At 32.4% G+C, this 17,014-nt stretch overlaps 1 protein-coding gene across 1 annotated transcript; it reads left to right on the top strand.

Moving 5' to 3' along the window:
- Positions 1 to 843: 843 nt before the first annotated feature.
- On the top strand, positions 844 to 16,480 carry Csn1s1 (casein alpha s1). The gene is made up of 32 exons (XM_075942994.1): positions 844 to 888; positions 2,567 to 2,629; positions 3,614 to 3,646; positions 4,273 to 4,296; positions 4,770 to 4,817; positions 6,147 to 6,170; positions 6,256 to 6,294; positions 6,794 to 6,817; positions 7,455 to 7,478; positions 8,492 to 8,524; positions 9,311 to 9,343; positions 9,436 to 9,477; positions 9,908 to 9,925; positions 10,037 to 10,054; positions 10,163 to 10,180; positions 10,292 to 10,309; positions 10,421 to 10,438; positions 10,548 to 10,565; positions 10,674 to 10,691; positions 10,802 to 10,819; positions 10,922 to 10,939; positions 11,047 to 11,064; positions 11,180 to 11,197; positions 11,307 to 11,324; positions 11,688 to 11,705; positions 11,794 to 11,835; positions 12,185 to 12,226; positions 13,079 to 13,105; positions 14,065 to 14,088; positions 14,754 to 14,899; positions 15,470 to 15,513; positions 16,164 to 16,480. Coding segments are annotated over exons 2-31 (891 nt in total). The 5' UTR covers positions 844 to 888; positions 2,567 to 2,578; the 3' UTR covers positions 15,471 to 15,513; positions 16,164 to 16,480.
- The last annotated feature ends 534 nt before the right edge of the window (positions 16,481 to 17,014 follow it).

Raw genomic sequence — 17,014 nt, 5'->3', positions numbered from 1 at the left:
AATAAGATAAAATCAAAAGGGACAATCACAATAATAATTTTAAATACTCTCTATATGATGATATTTTCTTGTTTATAAGAACTGCAAAATTATGTAATGCTTAAAGTTATTTTTAGATATAGAGTTAGAGAAAGAGGATTTTATTTTCCTCTTCTTACACTTATTTTTTACTTAAAATTAGATTATAATTCTTAAGTCTAATCTTAATTAAAAAGAAATGACAAATATCTAAATGCCTAAAAAAGAAAGCACAGAAAAAATATCTACTAAGCTAAACAACCGCCAAAATTTATAGGACAGTTGTTTCTTCTAAAAAATTACCATCAGTACATACAATAAGATTATGCTATAAATTAAATTATAAAGAAAGTAACTGAGGACAAATGTCATTTTAAAGGGTAAATGGCATCTGGCACTTTAAATATGGTCATATGTGTTGTAAAGTTTAAAACATTTTGAAGACCTTACTTTCCCCCAAGGATTTCATTTAAAGAATGAATTTTCCCAAAGAGTTCATGGAGTTCTGTATGTAGAGAGGTCTTCTCAACTGTACCAGCAACGCAAAGCCATGGTCCAGCAATAACTGTGAATCTTCACAATTTGTATTTTAATTCTGAATAACACCATTTTATTTCCTATATAATTTGCCATTATTGAATTAAATCACTCCTTTGTTGAAGCCTTTCCTCAGAATTTCCCAGGAAAAGAATTGGGCAGAAATGAATTTCCTATTTGAGAAACTTCTTAGAATTTATGTGAAGCCTTTGTCTGAAAGCAAACCACAAAATTAGCATTTCACTTAGCAGTGAGTTTAAATAGCTGAGAAGCCCAGTCACAGCCATCATCTTGATCATCTCCAGCTTTCTTCTCCCCTCTCTTGGGTTCAAGGTACTGTGTAAAGAAAACTGCTAAGATTCTATACAGCTAACCTCTTCCACTCAATTAAAACGTATTTGAAATGTTTTCTGTATTTATATAATATTGATACTTTGTTACAATATGCCAAGAGCTTAAAATCACACTTGTAAATTTTGATATCTTCTTAGCAATGAAGGAGAAAGAGTACTAGAGCTGTATAAATCAATTTACCTTTGTTAATTTTTGTAATTAAATATATTGCTTACTAAAATGATACATAATTTTTATATTCTCTAAGGATAAAAAATGTAATTATTTTATCTAGTTCAGTGGAAGTTGTCATGCAAAGTATTTTCTGATCTCTATGAATATGATAGCAAAGACCATTTTAACAGGGTCTCTCAGGACATCATTTATCTGTGCCATTTGGCTAATAAACGTGGCTATGCTAATGATATGGATTTATAAACTACTTCTTTTGTGCAGATTTTTGCACTTAGAACCTTGGAAAACCATAAAAACATTCATGATAAATTAGATAGTATTTAAAAATGTTTCTTCTTTCCTAGAGCTGTTTTAGATTCTTGTTATATCAGTGTTAGTTTGTTGACAAAGACATAAAAGGATTACATGTACAATGTGATTTTGTTTTTTCTTTTTTTTTTTGTTTAGTTTTTTTTTCTTTTGCAAAACAGGGTTTCTTTGTACTGCCCTGGCTCTTCTCGTACTCATTCTGCAGACCAGGCTGGCCTCGAATTCAGAGATCCACTTGTCTCTGCCTTCCAATTACTGGGATTAAAGCCATGCACAACCACTGCCTGGCTATTATTTTCACATTAAGTTTTTTTTTCATTGATTTTTTTCAATTTAAGTGAATATGACTATCTCTTATTTTGTGCAATTTCCTGGAATTCTAGAACTGAAACACATAAATACACAGGAAACTAATGGCATCCAACTGAGTCATTGTCATACAGGGATGTGGCTAGCTTGAGGAAGAAAGTCATGATGTGAGGACCAATAATTTTTAATTTAATTACAGGAGGTCAGTAATATTAGTCAAGAGAATATCCACAAAATTTGAAAACATAAGATGCTTTCAAATTAATTTATAGGAAAGATAATTTTTTCAAAGAATTTCAAATGAAAATTCCCATTGGGTTTTATTTATTTTGTACACCTTGCAAAGGTGATGATTTAAGAAGAATTGTTTTTAAGGACTGATGTTTTTTCTCTCTTGAAGAATATCATATTAAATGTCAAATTATTTTTAGACATTAAATAAAATTGATGGGAAGATATTATAATATAAGAACGAAGAAAGAACAGGCAAGATGGTTCAACATATCTAAACACTTGCCATGGAGTCTGGCATTTGAGTTCCTCCCCAAAGCTCCAATGGTAGAAGAAAACAACGGACTTTGAATTTTGAACTCACAAATTGTTCTCTGATCTATATACATGCATGCAGTGACAATATGGCTTCAGAGAGAAAGGATTGGAGGGAGAAAATAAATGAATGAAAAGTTAGAACTAAGATGACAGAAATGGTAAAAACACTTACTATTTACATAACCAAACATCTTGTGTTTAAAACTACTACTTCTCAAAAGAATTTATCTTTAGCATCGTAATTACTCCTTTGTTGAATGGTCAAGGAAAGATGTATGAAGATAAGATCTAACATCTTACTCTTTTTCATAAATAGGACTCAGCAACCATGAAACTCCTCATCCTCACCTGCCTCATGGCTGCTGCTCTTGCTATGCCTGTAAGTGCAATGGAGAAAAGTTCTATCCTCTTGTTAGAAATGATCCACCAGCTGCTCATACCTGAGTGGCTGCAGTAATAACGCTAAGCCTTTGATGATCACTACCTAACAACTGCAGTCAAAATTAGAAATCCTTCCAAAACCCTTCCAGATCCAGAACTCCAAGTCACTTGTCCTTTTAGAAATTAAATAAACCCACAACGAAAATCACAAATAAAAGTGAGAAAAAAAATAAAATACTGCATAACACTATAAAAACATAATAGGATGTAGCAGGGCTTATTTTCCCAGTACACCATAGAATAAGTGTCCTTCTCAGTATGCCACAGGCATATGATAATTCTTATCATGTATAACTAACAGTCTTCTATTCCATAGTATTCTACATAGTTAGATTCTCATTTTGGTGCTTTGTATCCACTTGACTTCCCAAGAAATAGAAAATTCATATACCAAAGAAAACAGTGTGGTATCTACTTGTATATGGTAACAGTTTAATTAAATTTTATTGTTATCTTATCAATCAAAATGCAGATTTAAATAATTCTGAAATATAATTGATGATAAAAAGCAATCATGACAAAATTTAACATGTAGTTAGGTTACTATACACTTCCCGCTCAATTGGTATGCTTTAAAATTATTTTTAAAATTCTCATGAAATATAAACTGTCCAGAGAAATAAATGATCATTTTGAAACAGTCAAAACTAACTGAAGAGTTTTACTTCTCAGGCATTTCACATGGTTTTCTTAATTTTCTGTCATAATCTAAAGAAAACAGAAACTGTTTTTTTTATATCTGCCAATAAAATAATTATTTCTTTTTATTCCCAGAGCAACAGTTTCTGACAATTTTTAATATTATTGTTAAAGATTTTTCTTAAATAGCAATTGCAAGTAAAGGACATTATATGTGCATTATTATTGTTACCTTGATTAATTTTAGCCTTATTTATGTTATTAATTTTCTATTACATTTCAGAAACTTCATCACAGAAATGCAGTAAACATTCAAGTAAGTACTGTACTCTTCCTTTCTAGAACTTTCTCTAATCAGGGACTTACTTGATGATGCACTGCCAGCAAAAAGACCCAAACTCTGTCTTTCTTTCTCTAAGAAATACCCCCCTTTACCTTTACTGGAGAGTATCTTATCCAAAAAAAATGTTAGCAGATGCAAGATTAGTTATTCATACAAAACTTTCTATAAGAGTGCACATGGGGCCAATGAAATGTCTCAGTGGGTAAATGGCAGTGTGTGCGAGTCTGATGACTTACTAAGACATCAGAACTCAAACTGGAAGGGAAAAGCCAACTTTCAACCTTTACAGTTGTTCTTTGGCCTCCATATATGTACCTTGGCATAAACATGACTACACACACACACACACACACACACACACACACACACACAGAGAGAGTATCATTTAGTTCACAGGAAATAGCAAAACAAAATACGTTAATATTTTAATGTATTCTGGCTTTTACTTTTCCATTTAATTCTTGTGGCTTTTAATTTGTTCTAATTTTATGTAATGAATCATGAATTAATTAACTATACCACACTCACTACAATAGGCATTAATCCTCCACTCTTTCCAGTGTATGAACTAATGTCATGTTATCACTTACTCTCTGCAGAATCAATACCAGGACAGCTCTGAGGTAAGTTACCTGTGTAGGGAGTTGAGTCCATGCTCTGCTGGTCTCTTCAGTTGGTTATGACGAATGTGGAATGCCTTCTACACACTGATTTTTATACATCTTCAAAAGTATCTAAGTGTTCAGATACCTGGACTGCCATCTCAATCTTGTTTTGATTCAGTGCATATGTAAAGTCTTTGCTTGAAAATTTGGAAAACATGCTTAACAGATCAAGCTTGGAAAAAAAGGAGCCAGTTAAGGTGTCTCTTTTAAATTTTTGATTTAGTCCATAAAACTAAAACTACAGATTTATCTTCCACCTAAGAATCTACCTATTTACTGAATTAAATTAAACACTTGGGCTCCTGCAGCAAAGAGTTCATTTTGGTGCATTTACAGTCATTCTCCATATATAAATGAAATAATATGTTTCAACACGTGTGTACTTTCAGGGATCAGTTTATCATTTTATAATCCAAATTTAATTTCAACAGGAACAACAGGAGTCTGTCAAACTGCCTATGTATCTCAAGTTCACTGAGGTAAGTGTTACCAATTCTTAACACGCAAATGTAATCTTAGAGGAAAACTCATTCTTTTTAGGCCAACATACAGGTAGAGGATGCAAATATGGCATTTCCATGCATGCTTCACCATACTTTGGTATCAATAAATAGATAAACAAAGTACAGTATGCTTACAAAAGTGTTTTAACTTGAGTTGATAGTCCTTTTCATTCATTAAAAAGTAGATTTTAATTTCTATCTAAAATTTTGCTTCTGACTAAACACCTGTCTTTTCTTTCAATGATCTATTTAGCAGCACAAGGTTTCATGCTCACAATGTAGAGTATTCTGTGCTACAGTTCTCTACAAAGTTATTTGTTGAATAAAGAATATCAAATTTTGAAGGAAGACAATTATTTATTTAAAAGATTTGATGGCTAACCCAATTTTGTCTGAATGAATTTTAACACAAATATTTTAATTCTTTTTTTAAAAAAATATTTTAATTCTTGCCCTTATTTTGATATTTTAATAGACCATTTCCCCCTGCTCTTTTCTCTCTTTAAAACTTCCCAAATAGCTATTAGCTATTCTTGCTCTTCTTTCTTTCTTTCCTTTTTTTCTTTCTTTCTTTCTTTCTTTCTTTCTTTCTTCATTAATTGGTACACACAAACACACACACACACACACATATATACATATATATATATATATATATTACCAAATACATAAATACACCATATTCAATCTGCATATATTATATGTATGTATTCAAGGCTGACCATTTGATATTGGATAACCAATTGTTATCCACTTCCATAGGGAAGATTATTTCTCATGCTGTCAGCATTCCATAACTATCTGTAGTTCTTTGTGTTTAAGACCCTGGACTTTTCACTGCCCACTTTAGCAAGTCATCAGAAGCTGAACCAAAAGGTCTTATTAACCTGACATCCTAAACATGAGCTGAACAAAGACAACATAACTTTGTTTAAAGACTAATTAGCACACTTAAGACAGAATGAATCCATGGGGTATAGAGTTTAAAAAAAGCTACTCAAATGTTAAAAATTAATAGATCACAAAACTGATAATTAACTGAAATGATTGGCAAATACAACAAAAATCAGCTACAATAAATTTGATAGTATTTTAAAAACACATTTACTGACAGAGTATACAAAGAAAACACAGCAAAGAAACACTTAAGTTTAGAACTGATGTAACAAGAACAATGGGACATTAATGGAAAATAGATTTAATTTTAAATTTACAACAGGAAGGGATGATGTTAATTTTATTACTGATTCATATTAGTTATGTCCTTTATAACTAATACTGATTTATTTCTTTTATAACCATAAGAAATTCTTCAATGACCTGAACAAAGTAAGAAACATTTTAAGAAATTTAAACTCTTTTTAAATTCTGTGGTTTATAAATGTGTTACACAAGTTATGTTTTTCTTTTTCAGCAGAGAGCTATTGTGACAGAACAGAGTGATGAAATCAAGGTACAAATGCTTTCCATAAAATAATATGACAGATACACACCTCCACACAGCACGAACATACTTTTATTAGGACTGCTTATGCCATTATCCTTTGCTTGACCTCTCAATTACACATTCGAAATGCCTAATGGATTCTAGTGATACTTAAAAGGCCTTCTAATTGAATGGACTTCGATGAACAATTGTGATGAAGTATGATATGCATATACCTCAATGGTTAAACAAATAAATGCAATTACAGTCTGGCCCATGGTTTGCATAGACTATGAAGGCTGAAGAAATGCATTGTCAGGGATGATTAAAAAGCATTGCAAGTGGCCCCAAAACACCTTACTTCACACCAGTATTCTTTCACTAATCACTTTTGTACCTAATTGATTAATACCTTTTTTTAAAAAAAAATCTATATTAAAAGAGTATTATGTAGTTCTCAAAATTCATAGAAGCAATGAAGTGCATCTTTTACAGACTATTTAATGACTGAAATCTTTTCTTACAGCAAACTATGAATGAACCAATTGAGGTAATGCCCTTTGTTTTAAAAATACTTCACTGGGTATGGGGAGGGGGCAACATTTAATAAGCAGTCTTTGTAGTTATCGTACATAAATTAGAGAATAATTCTGAGCATTCAATGACGAATATCTTTAATTGCTAGAAAAAAAGGCATGGTTATGTGTTTGCTGAAATTAAGTAGATGACACACTAACACTGATATTTTGAACTTCAGCCCGAGGCTGTTATCTTTCTACTACTGTGATGCTAAACATGGGTGCAGGATATTAAGCACAAAAGAATTATTTCTTAAATATCTATGCACACTTGAGCCATTCTACTCTGGCATAGTTTTATCTATTGCATGCTTCTTAGACAGTGTTTCTGCTCAACGTCCAGAAACTAAGTTAAAAGAAAACAAAAAGTTGCACTATCACTCCCGATGTGGAAGAACTCGCTCAAGAATTTTAATTAATCTTGGAAATACAAATTAGGAAAGTGAACACTCCAGTTTGACAATTTTTGTTTGTTTTCCTCAATTCTTAGATATTCTCCAAATTTCTATTTTTTTCTAGCATCTATTTGAGTTGGTACTGATTTGTTTTATATCTCAATGTTTGTCATGAAAAATAAGAAAAATTTTTCTTCTCATTTCTTTTCCCTAGGAACAAGCAATGGCAAGCGCTCAGGTGAGCGTCTGTTTTGTAAAAACTAAGCAACTGTGCACCATGAGCGTGTGTGCCCTCTGCTTCATTTTCAGAGACCTAACTTATGCTGAGCTCTCTGGGAAAATGAATCTCAAAGTATTTTCTTTCTTGAAGTTCTCAGAATTGTGTACAATTTTGTGAATAAAGTAGGCAAATGTGTTCCAGTTAGAACTGGGAGTAGAAATTTAAGTCATTTAGATGATAGTAAAATAAAAGGTTTGTTTGTTGATTAGAATAAAAACTAAAAAGAAAAATGTGCATCAAAGGTAGACATTGCAGTGGAATACCTTGCTGACATTTGGACCTAAGAACTTCCTTTTCTACTCCTGAGTACAGTGCTAAACAGATGACCCCACATTGACCAATGCGCTATGCTGCCCAATGATACTGCATTGGTCAGTTACATATATAGTCAATTAACTATCTCCAGACACAAATAATCAGTGAAATAGTAAAACCAATCTTTTAAAAATGTATGACTGGAAGTGAAACTACAAAGGTATATATTTGCGTGAATTGGAAGAGAGAGTAAACATTTCAAAGGGTGTGTGATTTGATACCGAATCTAATTTCTATCCCCACAGTGGAAGTGTTATTTTCAGTATTTTCTGTTTATTCACATTAACTAATCCCAACGTATGTGAGAATTAACACTGACCCTAGGGTCTTTGATAACCTTGATCAATAGCTATGCTGTTAGCTTTTTATTTTATCAGGAGTTTTCTTAAATTTTGCATTAATACAAGGGCACAGTTGTTTTTGTTTTAATAGATAAAAGGCACTATTTAAGGGCTTTCTTCACTTTCTTCCCATATTGTTGGGGTTTCCTGCACGTAATTTTCAAGTAAAATTGATAAGAAAATATATGATAGTAGCCACAAATCTTTTCACATAGTTCGTTTCAACACTAAAATGACCCTTTCAGTGCCATGGGACTGTTTTCTTCAAATTTTGAAACTTGCAGGAGGTCGTAACACTCATTTTCTTCCTCTTAGCAGGCAGTCGCCAGCACCAGCTCATCAAGCGAGGTAAAGGCTTTTATTTTCACTCCAAGCTCCTGTACCTTGGAAGACATTTGTGTAAACCTGTAGAACTATACAAAATTACAACATAAGACCTCCTTGCCTGAGTCTCTATGTGTGTGACACTATATTTTAGAATACAGTTATCATCCTTAAAAAGGAGAAAGTAACTGCTGGCCAAAGATGAATTTAAAGAGTTATTTCTGGGCAAACTATCCTCTCTGGCCATGTGTGGGGTTCCCCTGCTTGATTGTTTATCTTTATATTTAGTTTCTTTCTTTATCATCCTCAGACTTTTTAAAATAGCACTCGAGGCTATGAAATGATCTCTTCCAAGTGAATGATGCATGTGCTTTATATTCTGTGTAGACGTGACTTGGATGTGGCTCACCCTGGCTCTGATAATACAAGTCGTTTTCCTTCTATTCCTCTTGCTAACCTAAAGAAAGGACCGTAGATCAGAAGATGATGAAGCCGAAGCTTTGACTTTAAGAGTTAAATTTCCAGTTACTAAAATAAAATGTTGGAGAAGTAGGGTAGTTGTGTTAATTTTTAGTTGTGTTTATTTCCATTGGTCGCAACATTCTGAGTAATGTCCTAGTAAAGTTAGTAAGAAGTAAGGCAGCATAAACGCCATGTGCAAACCAAATAGCAGCTCCATCTCCATACCCAGGAGTTTATGGCTCAAGAACAGTCTAGCGCAGCAACTTAGTAATATGTCATGTTTTGATTAGAATTCTTCACATGAGAATGTGTCATAACTATAAATCTGTGTTTTCATCATTTCATTAGGAAACTGTGAATGCTGTTTCCAATGTCAATGAGGTAAGGCATATTTGCTAAATTTAATTTATTTACTATTATTAATAGTAAACAAAGTGTACAGGAAATTGAGAATATTCTTTCATTTTAAACAGGAACAGCTTAAGAGACAGATCAAATGCAACCAACAATGCCAGGTAATGTTTTATTTATTATAATGCTACTTCATATTCAATTATAAAGATAATATAAATGAGTTTCATTCACACTTTTTTCTTAATAAGTCATTTATTCTAGCTTTGACATTAATAATAATTAGCAAATTTTTTATCCAAATATCAGTATAAAATGTTTACTCCTTCTAATTTTTTGAACCAGAGTTAAAGTTTATTAACTCTCTGATATAAACATGATATTAAGAGACAGGGGAGAGAAACAGAGAATATTGTTATATGCTGTACAGTGGATGTGAGCTTCTTAAGGTTGAGCTAAATTTAGATGTCATATACTTAATTTCTAACTAGGAAAAACTTTGCATTAGTGGAGTCAATGTCAAATATTACATATTACTCCAACACAAATTTATTTCAGTCAATATACTAAAAAAGAATTATTTTTCTTCCCTAGCAAGCTACCATGGCCGAGGTGAGTTTGTTTTTTACTAAATCTAAATTATTTTAATATTTCTCAAATACTATGACAATAAAAATTCCATGTCAATCAATATACTAAAATAGTTATTTTTTTTATCTTTAGCAGGCTACTCTGGCCCAGGTAAGATTCTTAAATTTAAAATAATTATTTTAATATTTCTCAAATACTATGTCAATGCAAATTTTATATCAAATGATATACTAAAAAGAAATTATTTTTCTTCTATAGCAAGCTTTCCTGGCCCAGGTAAGATTCTTAAATTAAAAATAAATTATTTTAATATTTCTCAAATACTATGCCAATGCAAATTCTATACCAGTTAATATACTAAAATGCAAATTATTTTTCCTTCTATAGCAAGCTTCCCTGGCCCAGGTAAGATTCTTAAATTAAAAATGAATTATTTTAATATTTCTCAAATACTATGTCAGTGCAAATTCTATACCAGTTGATATAGTAAAATGCAAATTATTTTTTCTTCTACAGCAAGCTTCCTTCGCCCAGGTAAGATTCTTAAATTAAAAATGAATTATTTTAATATTTCTCAAACTATGTCAATGCAAATTCTATACCAATTGATATACTAAAAAAAAACCTTATTTTTCTTCTATAGCAAGCTTCCCTTTCCCAGGTAAGATGTTTTTACTGAATCTAAATTAATTTTAATATTTATTAAATACTAAGCCAAAATGAATTCTGTCAAAAATTTGCTAAAAGGAAAATTATTTTTCTTCCATAGCAAGCTTCCCTGGCCCAGGTAAGATTCTTTTACTAAATCTAAATTATTCTAATATTTCTCAAATACTATGTCAATACAAATTCTATCTCAATCAATACACTAAAAGGAAAATTATTTTTCTTCCACAGCAAGCTTCCATGGTCCAGGTAAGTTTTTTTTAATGAATCTAAATTAATGTTTCTTAAATATTATGCCAATAAAATTCTACATAAAATCAACATACTAAAAGACTTATTTTTCTTCCATAGCAAGCTGCCCTGGCCCAGGTAAGATTTTTTTACTAAATCTAGATTATTTTAATATTTTTTAAATTCTATACCAGTGCAAATTCTATGTTAGTATACTAAAAGAGAATTTTTTTTTTCTTCCTTAGAGAGCTGCCCTGGCCCAGGTAAAAAAATTTTTTTTTTTTACTAAAGCTAAATTATTTTAATATTTCTCAAGTTGTAAGCCAATATAAATTCTATGTCGATCAATATACTAAAAAGCCTACTTTTCTTCTTTAGCTGGCTTCCCTGGCCCAGGTAAGACATTTTACTAAATCGAAATTATTTTAATGTTTCTCAAATACTATGCCAATACAAAGTCTATGTCAATTGATATACTAAAAGGAGATTTGTTTTTCTTCTTTAGCAAGCTTCCGAGGTACAGGTAAGATTATTTACCAAATTTTAAATTATTTTAATATTTCCATTACGTGTTGTGCGATAGTGGTATCCATATTGTTGCTCTAGTTTTCATGTTGATTCTGTTTGGAACAAATCTACAAAAATTTAAATATCTTATTTTACAAGTGCAAATGTCAGCAATTCTCTCAGAAATTAACCGATTTTCTTAACTATGTATGTTAAACTTTACACGTTTTAGAGGCATCTGGGTTTTGCATAGCTTTTCCAGTATATTTCATAGTACTTATTGCAATCTCTATGAAAAAGAAGTGCATAGTAAGTGTTGACTATTCATAAATGAATAAAATCAGTAGACTGAAAGACACAATTTGTTTTTCTTCTTTAGCAGCCTGCCTTTGTTCAGGTGAGATAATTTATTAAATTTCAAATATTTTAGTACTTATATTGTGGGTTACATTTTAAAACATACACTGTTTTGTTTTAAAACACAGAAACACCTTCCAAGACTGAGCCAGTTCTACTACTCCAGCATGGTAATATTTTACTTAACATTTACCAAAGAAAAAAATTAATAAGGACTACAAATGGGTAGGAGAATAAAATATCATGTTAAGAAATTGATGGGTTTGGGGCTTTGTATTTCTTTCAGTGAATAAAATTTATTTACTATTTATTTTTCTAAATTTCAGTAAATTTAGCCATACCTGAGATTTTTGATATACTCAAAATATGAAACTTTGGATTTTTTCAGTAATTTCCATAGAATCGGTATGGTGTGTTGTAAATTTCATGGATACTGATATAATCTCGACTCACTGTAGTTAGCACAGTCGTGTGAAGTCAGATGTCTGAGTAATCCAAAATACGTTTCCTTCTGTACAGGAGCAGCCTTACAGAATGAGCGCATACAACCAAGTCCAAATGGTAATATTGATCTGTATGATGAAATTAATACACTACTAAGATTTGCTTTAAAACTTCCAGTCAGATAGATTCCTCTTTCTCTTTCTCCTGTTCCTAAACGAGTTTTTATTGGTTAACTCATTCACCATCCGTTGTGTGGCGCCTGCTCCTGGTCCACCTAGTGCATAACTCAGCTCCTGTGGGCAGCGCAGCTATAATTACAAGCATTACAAAGGGGTACTTTCTACAGTTACATTTATTCATGTCAACACCTCTTTTATTGTCACGTAACTATATGTTTAAATTTCGGATTGTCAAACTGAGCGTAGTTTAGGACTCCCCAGTTCGGTTTTAGTCATGTTTCCTTCATCGGGGCATGTTGAAGTTTGACTAGATTTACTGACTGACACACTTCTTTGAAGAGACTATGTAGGCAGATTCTAGACTTCAGAGTCCAAGGGGATTGTATCAACATCCTTCCGCTTTCTATTTTGTCATCTATGGGGTGAATTTTTCAGTCGTACAGATGCTGTCTGACCCACTCTGTATACCGCTGGTTCCATTGTCTCTGGGATTTAAGATAGAAGTCAGTTACTACGAAACAGCTGTTCCCTAGCAATTCTGACTCAGGAGATGCCTCGAACCATTGCATACCAGGCATGAAGATTTCGAACAGGACTTACTATTTAATGAATCAGTGATTGTTGGGGGTGCCTCTATATCTTAGAGGGAAAGAGGTCAGTGAGTAATTAAATAGCAGTTGACAAAATTAGTGACAGCTCCCATGTCATTAACAAGAAAGGTTTCAAACAGGTTGCTTCTTCTGTGTTAATAGAGCCTAAAAGTAATTTCTATTTCCTTTTCTCTTTGCAGAGAGAGCCTATGAGTGTAGTGGATCAGGTAAAAAAAAAAATCTGTGTGTGAGCATGCACACGTACACATGTTCATGCGTGTTTGTGTGACATTTGTGTGTGCATGCACAATGTTGCTATCAATCTATATAAGTTGTGTACGATGCTGATGTGTGTGTGTGTGTGTGTGTGTGTGTTGTGTCAATAAGTAGCATTGATTGTGCCAATATTTCTTAGATGCTGGCTACTCTTGGGCTCTCTAGTGATAGTTCCGGCCTCGCTGTGGAATTTCAGATAACTTGCCAAAGAAAAATGAAAGACTAATTCTTTAGACACCTCTGAAGGAAAATAGTTTCAGTCCAACCTTTAAATCAGAAAAACCCTACTTGGTACCCTGTTTCCAAACATGGTTATGCAATAGAAACAATTTAAGTTCTCAATCTGAATACATATTGTGTCTCACTTTGGAGAAATTAATAAGACTGTCAATTTTTCATCTCTTCCAATTCCCACATCCTCTTATTTCTAGTGTCTATTTAATTCTTTATTTTTAAAAGAAGTCACTTTGTGTTCAATTTGGAGACTGTTGATCCTTGACAGTCCCACTTGTATGTATCACATAGAAAGTTCTATTATTATAAAGAAACGTAAGAAAGTGATGGAATTTTCTTTCTATGAATATGATTATGGCTAAATATTGCCTCCTAAGCTTTTAGATATTAAATCAGTTATTGATTTTGAGATGATTTGTCAGTGTGTCCCAAGTTATCTTCTTTGAGTTCTTGAATTCTGTAGTCGTTTTCACTGCTCAAAGTAAAAGCAAATTCAAGGCAATGATTCATTTTATTTAAAATGTGATGAAAATATTGGCTTCGACCTTTTCTTTTATAGACAGTTTGAAAATGTACATATAGATTTTCTTCTTTTCAAATTTAGTACAATAATTTAGTCTTTATTGGTGACTATATGTAACTTATGAAGACTGTTTTTTTCTCTCTCCTCACCAAGGAACTGGCCCAATTCTTTACTCAGGTCAGTTGGTTTGATTATTTCATTTTATTTTATATATCAATAAAAAATAGAAATTTTCATATATAATACTTGTGTTATTATTTATAAAAGTTTTCACAGAAAAAAATTTAAATTTTTAATTTAAAAACCTGTTTTTAATTTTAATTCTGGTCCCATAAAATATAAATTCTACTTAGAGAGTTTTGGATGTATTAGATAGAAATTTCTAAATTTCTGACTAAAATTATGAAATAGATCAATAGAAGCAGCTGTTCTAATATTTCATAAAAGAACACAGGTTATTTTTTGTTCCCAGACTGGTTTCTTGGGAGGCCCTGAGCTATCATTTAGAGAATTATTTTCTATATATGAGACATTTAAGGATCAGCTATATTGACCCTGGATATAGGACCCTTCTTTGGACATTAAAGTCCTTAAGGAAAGTTAAGTAGGTTTAAATTAGCAAAACTATTTTTTGTAGTGAAAATATCAGTGAGTTGTAGTTGAACACTAATGGGGACTCGTGTTCTTATATCTTCTGGTCTGGTAATTGGACCTGTATGGATAATGCTGGGCCTAGGGATTCAGTTTGGAAATGCACTTCTTAAGAAGTGAGAATGATGCCCAGCTCTATATGGACTCAAACAGCCATTGCTCACACATTTTTGTTTTGTCTTTTTCTGCAGGTCTTTCCACAATTCTACCAGCAGTATGAGACCTATCCCTTTTGGCCTTTTATTCCACAAGACGTACAGCACATTACTCCCGAATCTGTTCTTAACACTGCCAAGCCCATTGTCCCCAAGACTGCTGAAGAAACCAAAGTGTGGTGGTAAGTATATGAAAATTACTAAATGTTGATGCTATGCCAAAGGATACATAATAAGAAAATATTTAGAATAAAAATGACCAGTTAGATGCTTTCTGGTATCTAAGACTCAAAGTGACCTCTCAGTCACAAGAAGAGCAGAATTCTCTGTTCAAGAAGTTGAGTCCACTTTAATGATGGAAGCAGAAGATTGCTGATGCACAGTAAACATTATCCTTCTTCAGTTTTCACTAATCTCTAAGCACTTTCTCTCATACACACACACACACACACACACACACACACACACACACACACACACATATGCATATAATCAATTGAAAAGGTATGTTAAAAAACCCACATGCATTCATCCTGAATTCAACTCCTGGCCCTTTCCTCATTTGAAATACTATGGAAATGCTTTTCCTTATCTTTAAGGTGACCTTTATCCTTATGGTGATCCTTAAAATAATCTTTGTTAAGCATAGTACGATGAAAACAATGACTTAATAAGTAACCATCATCTTTCTCATTAAAATTTTACTACTGAATAAATTCATCCACTGATGTGAATGAATTTTGTTTTTTCAGAGACATTAATTCAACCCTCAGAAACTCCACAATTACAACACTCGGTGAGTTTATAGTCTTTGTGTCTAATGCTTAGCCCTACTCCATTTGAAATTCGAATTTTTATAATTATGTATTTAAGTAGTATTAGTACTTAACTGATTTAATGGCAAATAATGTTTTACTAGTAAAACTTGTAATAATGGAATAGCCTATGCAAGTATGTGTGAATGTTACTACTTCTTTGTGGAATAGTGCCTCTGAGACAAAGATCCTATTTTTTATGATGCTAAAGTAGGAATCAGTAGCAAGTCACACAGTAAAACTAAACATGTATTTTAATCATCTCAGCCACTCTAAGTGTGTGTGTACTTGTGTGTGGTGTGAGATGTTCCTTACATCCCCCCCCCCCGCCATGAAAGCAATAATCTTCTGACTTATGTGGCATTCATTTTGTGTGTGTGTTTGCCTGGTGGCATCTGTAATAATAACACAAAAAGTTACACCTTAGTAAAAAATTATCTTTAAATCAATACAAACCAGAAGCAATGTGTGCGTTTGTGTGTGTGTGTGTGTATCAGTAGTAGAGAAATAAAAATTATCCCATGAGCTAGGTTGATGTAAAAAAATGAGTAACAAAGTATATCAAATCATAACAACTTCCCCTCAAAATGACATAATCTAGCTAACCATGCATTTCCACCTCTACTTACAGATGTGACTGGAACCTCTTCACTTCTCCTCTCCATTCATCATATGGATTCATCATCTTATCCAAGGCTTAATTGCTGTTGTAGAATAGGAAACCACCGTAGAAAGGGCAATCACTCTCTTGGGTTGTCTACTGCATATAGGATAGCATAGCACCCTTCCTTAAGCTTACCTTTCCTAGGAAGAATCTGTCTAAATTCCAGTTGCATCATGTCAGTAGGGAAAACACCAAGCGGAAAGAATTGAAGTCTTTAACTAAGTTTCTATAATGGAAATTTTGTTTTAAAAGACTTTGAATTGATTCTTCTGTAAATACTATTATTTGGTGTAATTGTGTGCAGTAACTGAGATTTTCTTTCTCCTCTTTCCAATAAACTGCATTTTAAGGCACAAGTCATGTATTCCTGTCATTATTGGATATTTACATAACTGTATGGAGTGTTTGTGTGAAACTGTGTTTGAGCTAACTTTATGCAATTTTAATGAAAAATTTAGATATCTTTATTTCTAGCTGGAGCTGAAAGTCCAAAGATACTTGTAAGCTATCTAAAGTACCTTTAATTTAAGGTTGCTTTTTTTATAGAATATCTGCCATCTGATCATAATGCATCAGTAAGTGAGTGATGGGGACACTGGGAGTTTGAATCTAGCTGTGCTTTACTTTTGCCATGTGAATATGATTGAGGCAAAGTAAAGAATATATGTGAGGAACTAAACATTAACCCTACAAGAGCAAACATATCAGTTTATTTTTTTACTTCTTTTTTTAAATTTATTTTTCCATTCAAAAAATTTACAGTTCCTCCCCTCCTCCCATTCCCCTCCTGCTCCCCCACTTACCCTCCTCCCTCCTTA

This window comes from Microtus pennsylvanicus, chromosome 12, assembly GCF_037038515.1.
Source record: "Microtus pennsylvanicus isolate mMicPen1 chromosome 12, mMicPen1.hap1, whole genome shotgun sequence".
NCBI classification, from domain to species: domain Eukaryota; kingdom Metazoa; phylum Chordata; class Mammalia; order Rodentia; family Cricetidae; genus Microtus; species Microtus pennsylvanicus.
Note: the sequence above shows the minus strand (reverse complement) of the source record. Positions and strands in the feature narration are given on the sequence as shown.

Coding starts and splice junctions, on each gene's coding strand:
- Csn1s1 (XM_075942994.1), top strand. CDS start 2,579: ATGAAACTCCTCATCCTCACCTGCCTCATGGCTGCTGCTCTTGCTATG. Junction 6,171..6,255: donor TCTTCAATGACCTGAACAAA/GTAAGAAACATT, acceptor TTTCTTTTTCAG/CAGAGAGCTATTGTGACAGA. Junction 7,479..8,491: donor AAGCAATGGCAAGCGCTCAG/GTGAGCGTCTGT, acceptor TCTTCCTCTTAG/CAGGCAGTCGCCAGCACCAG.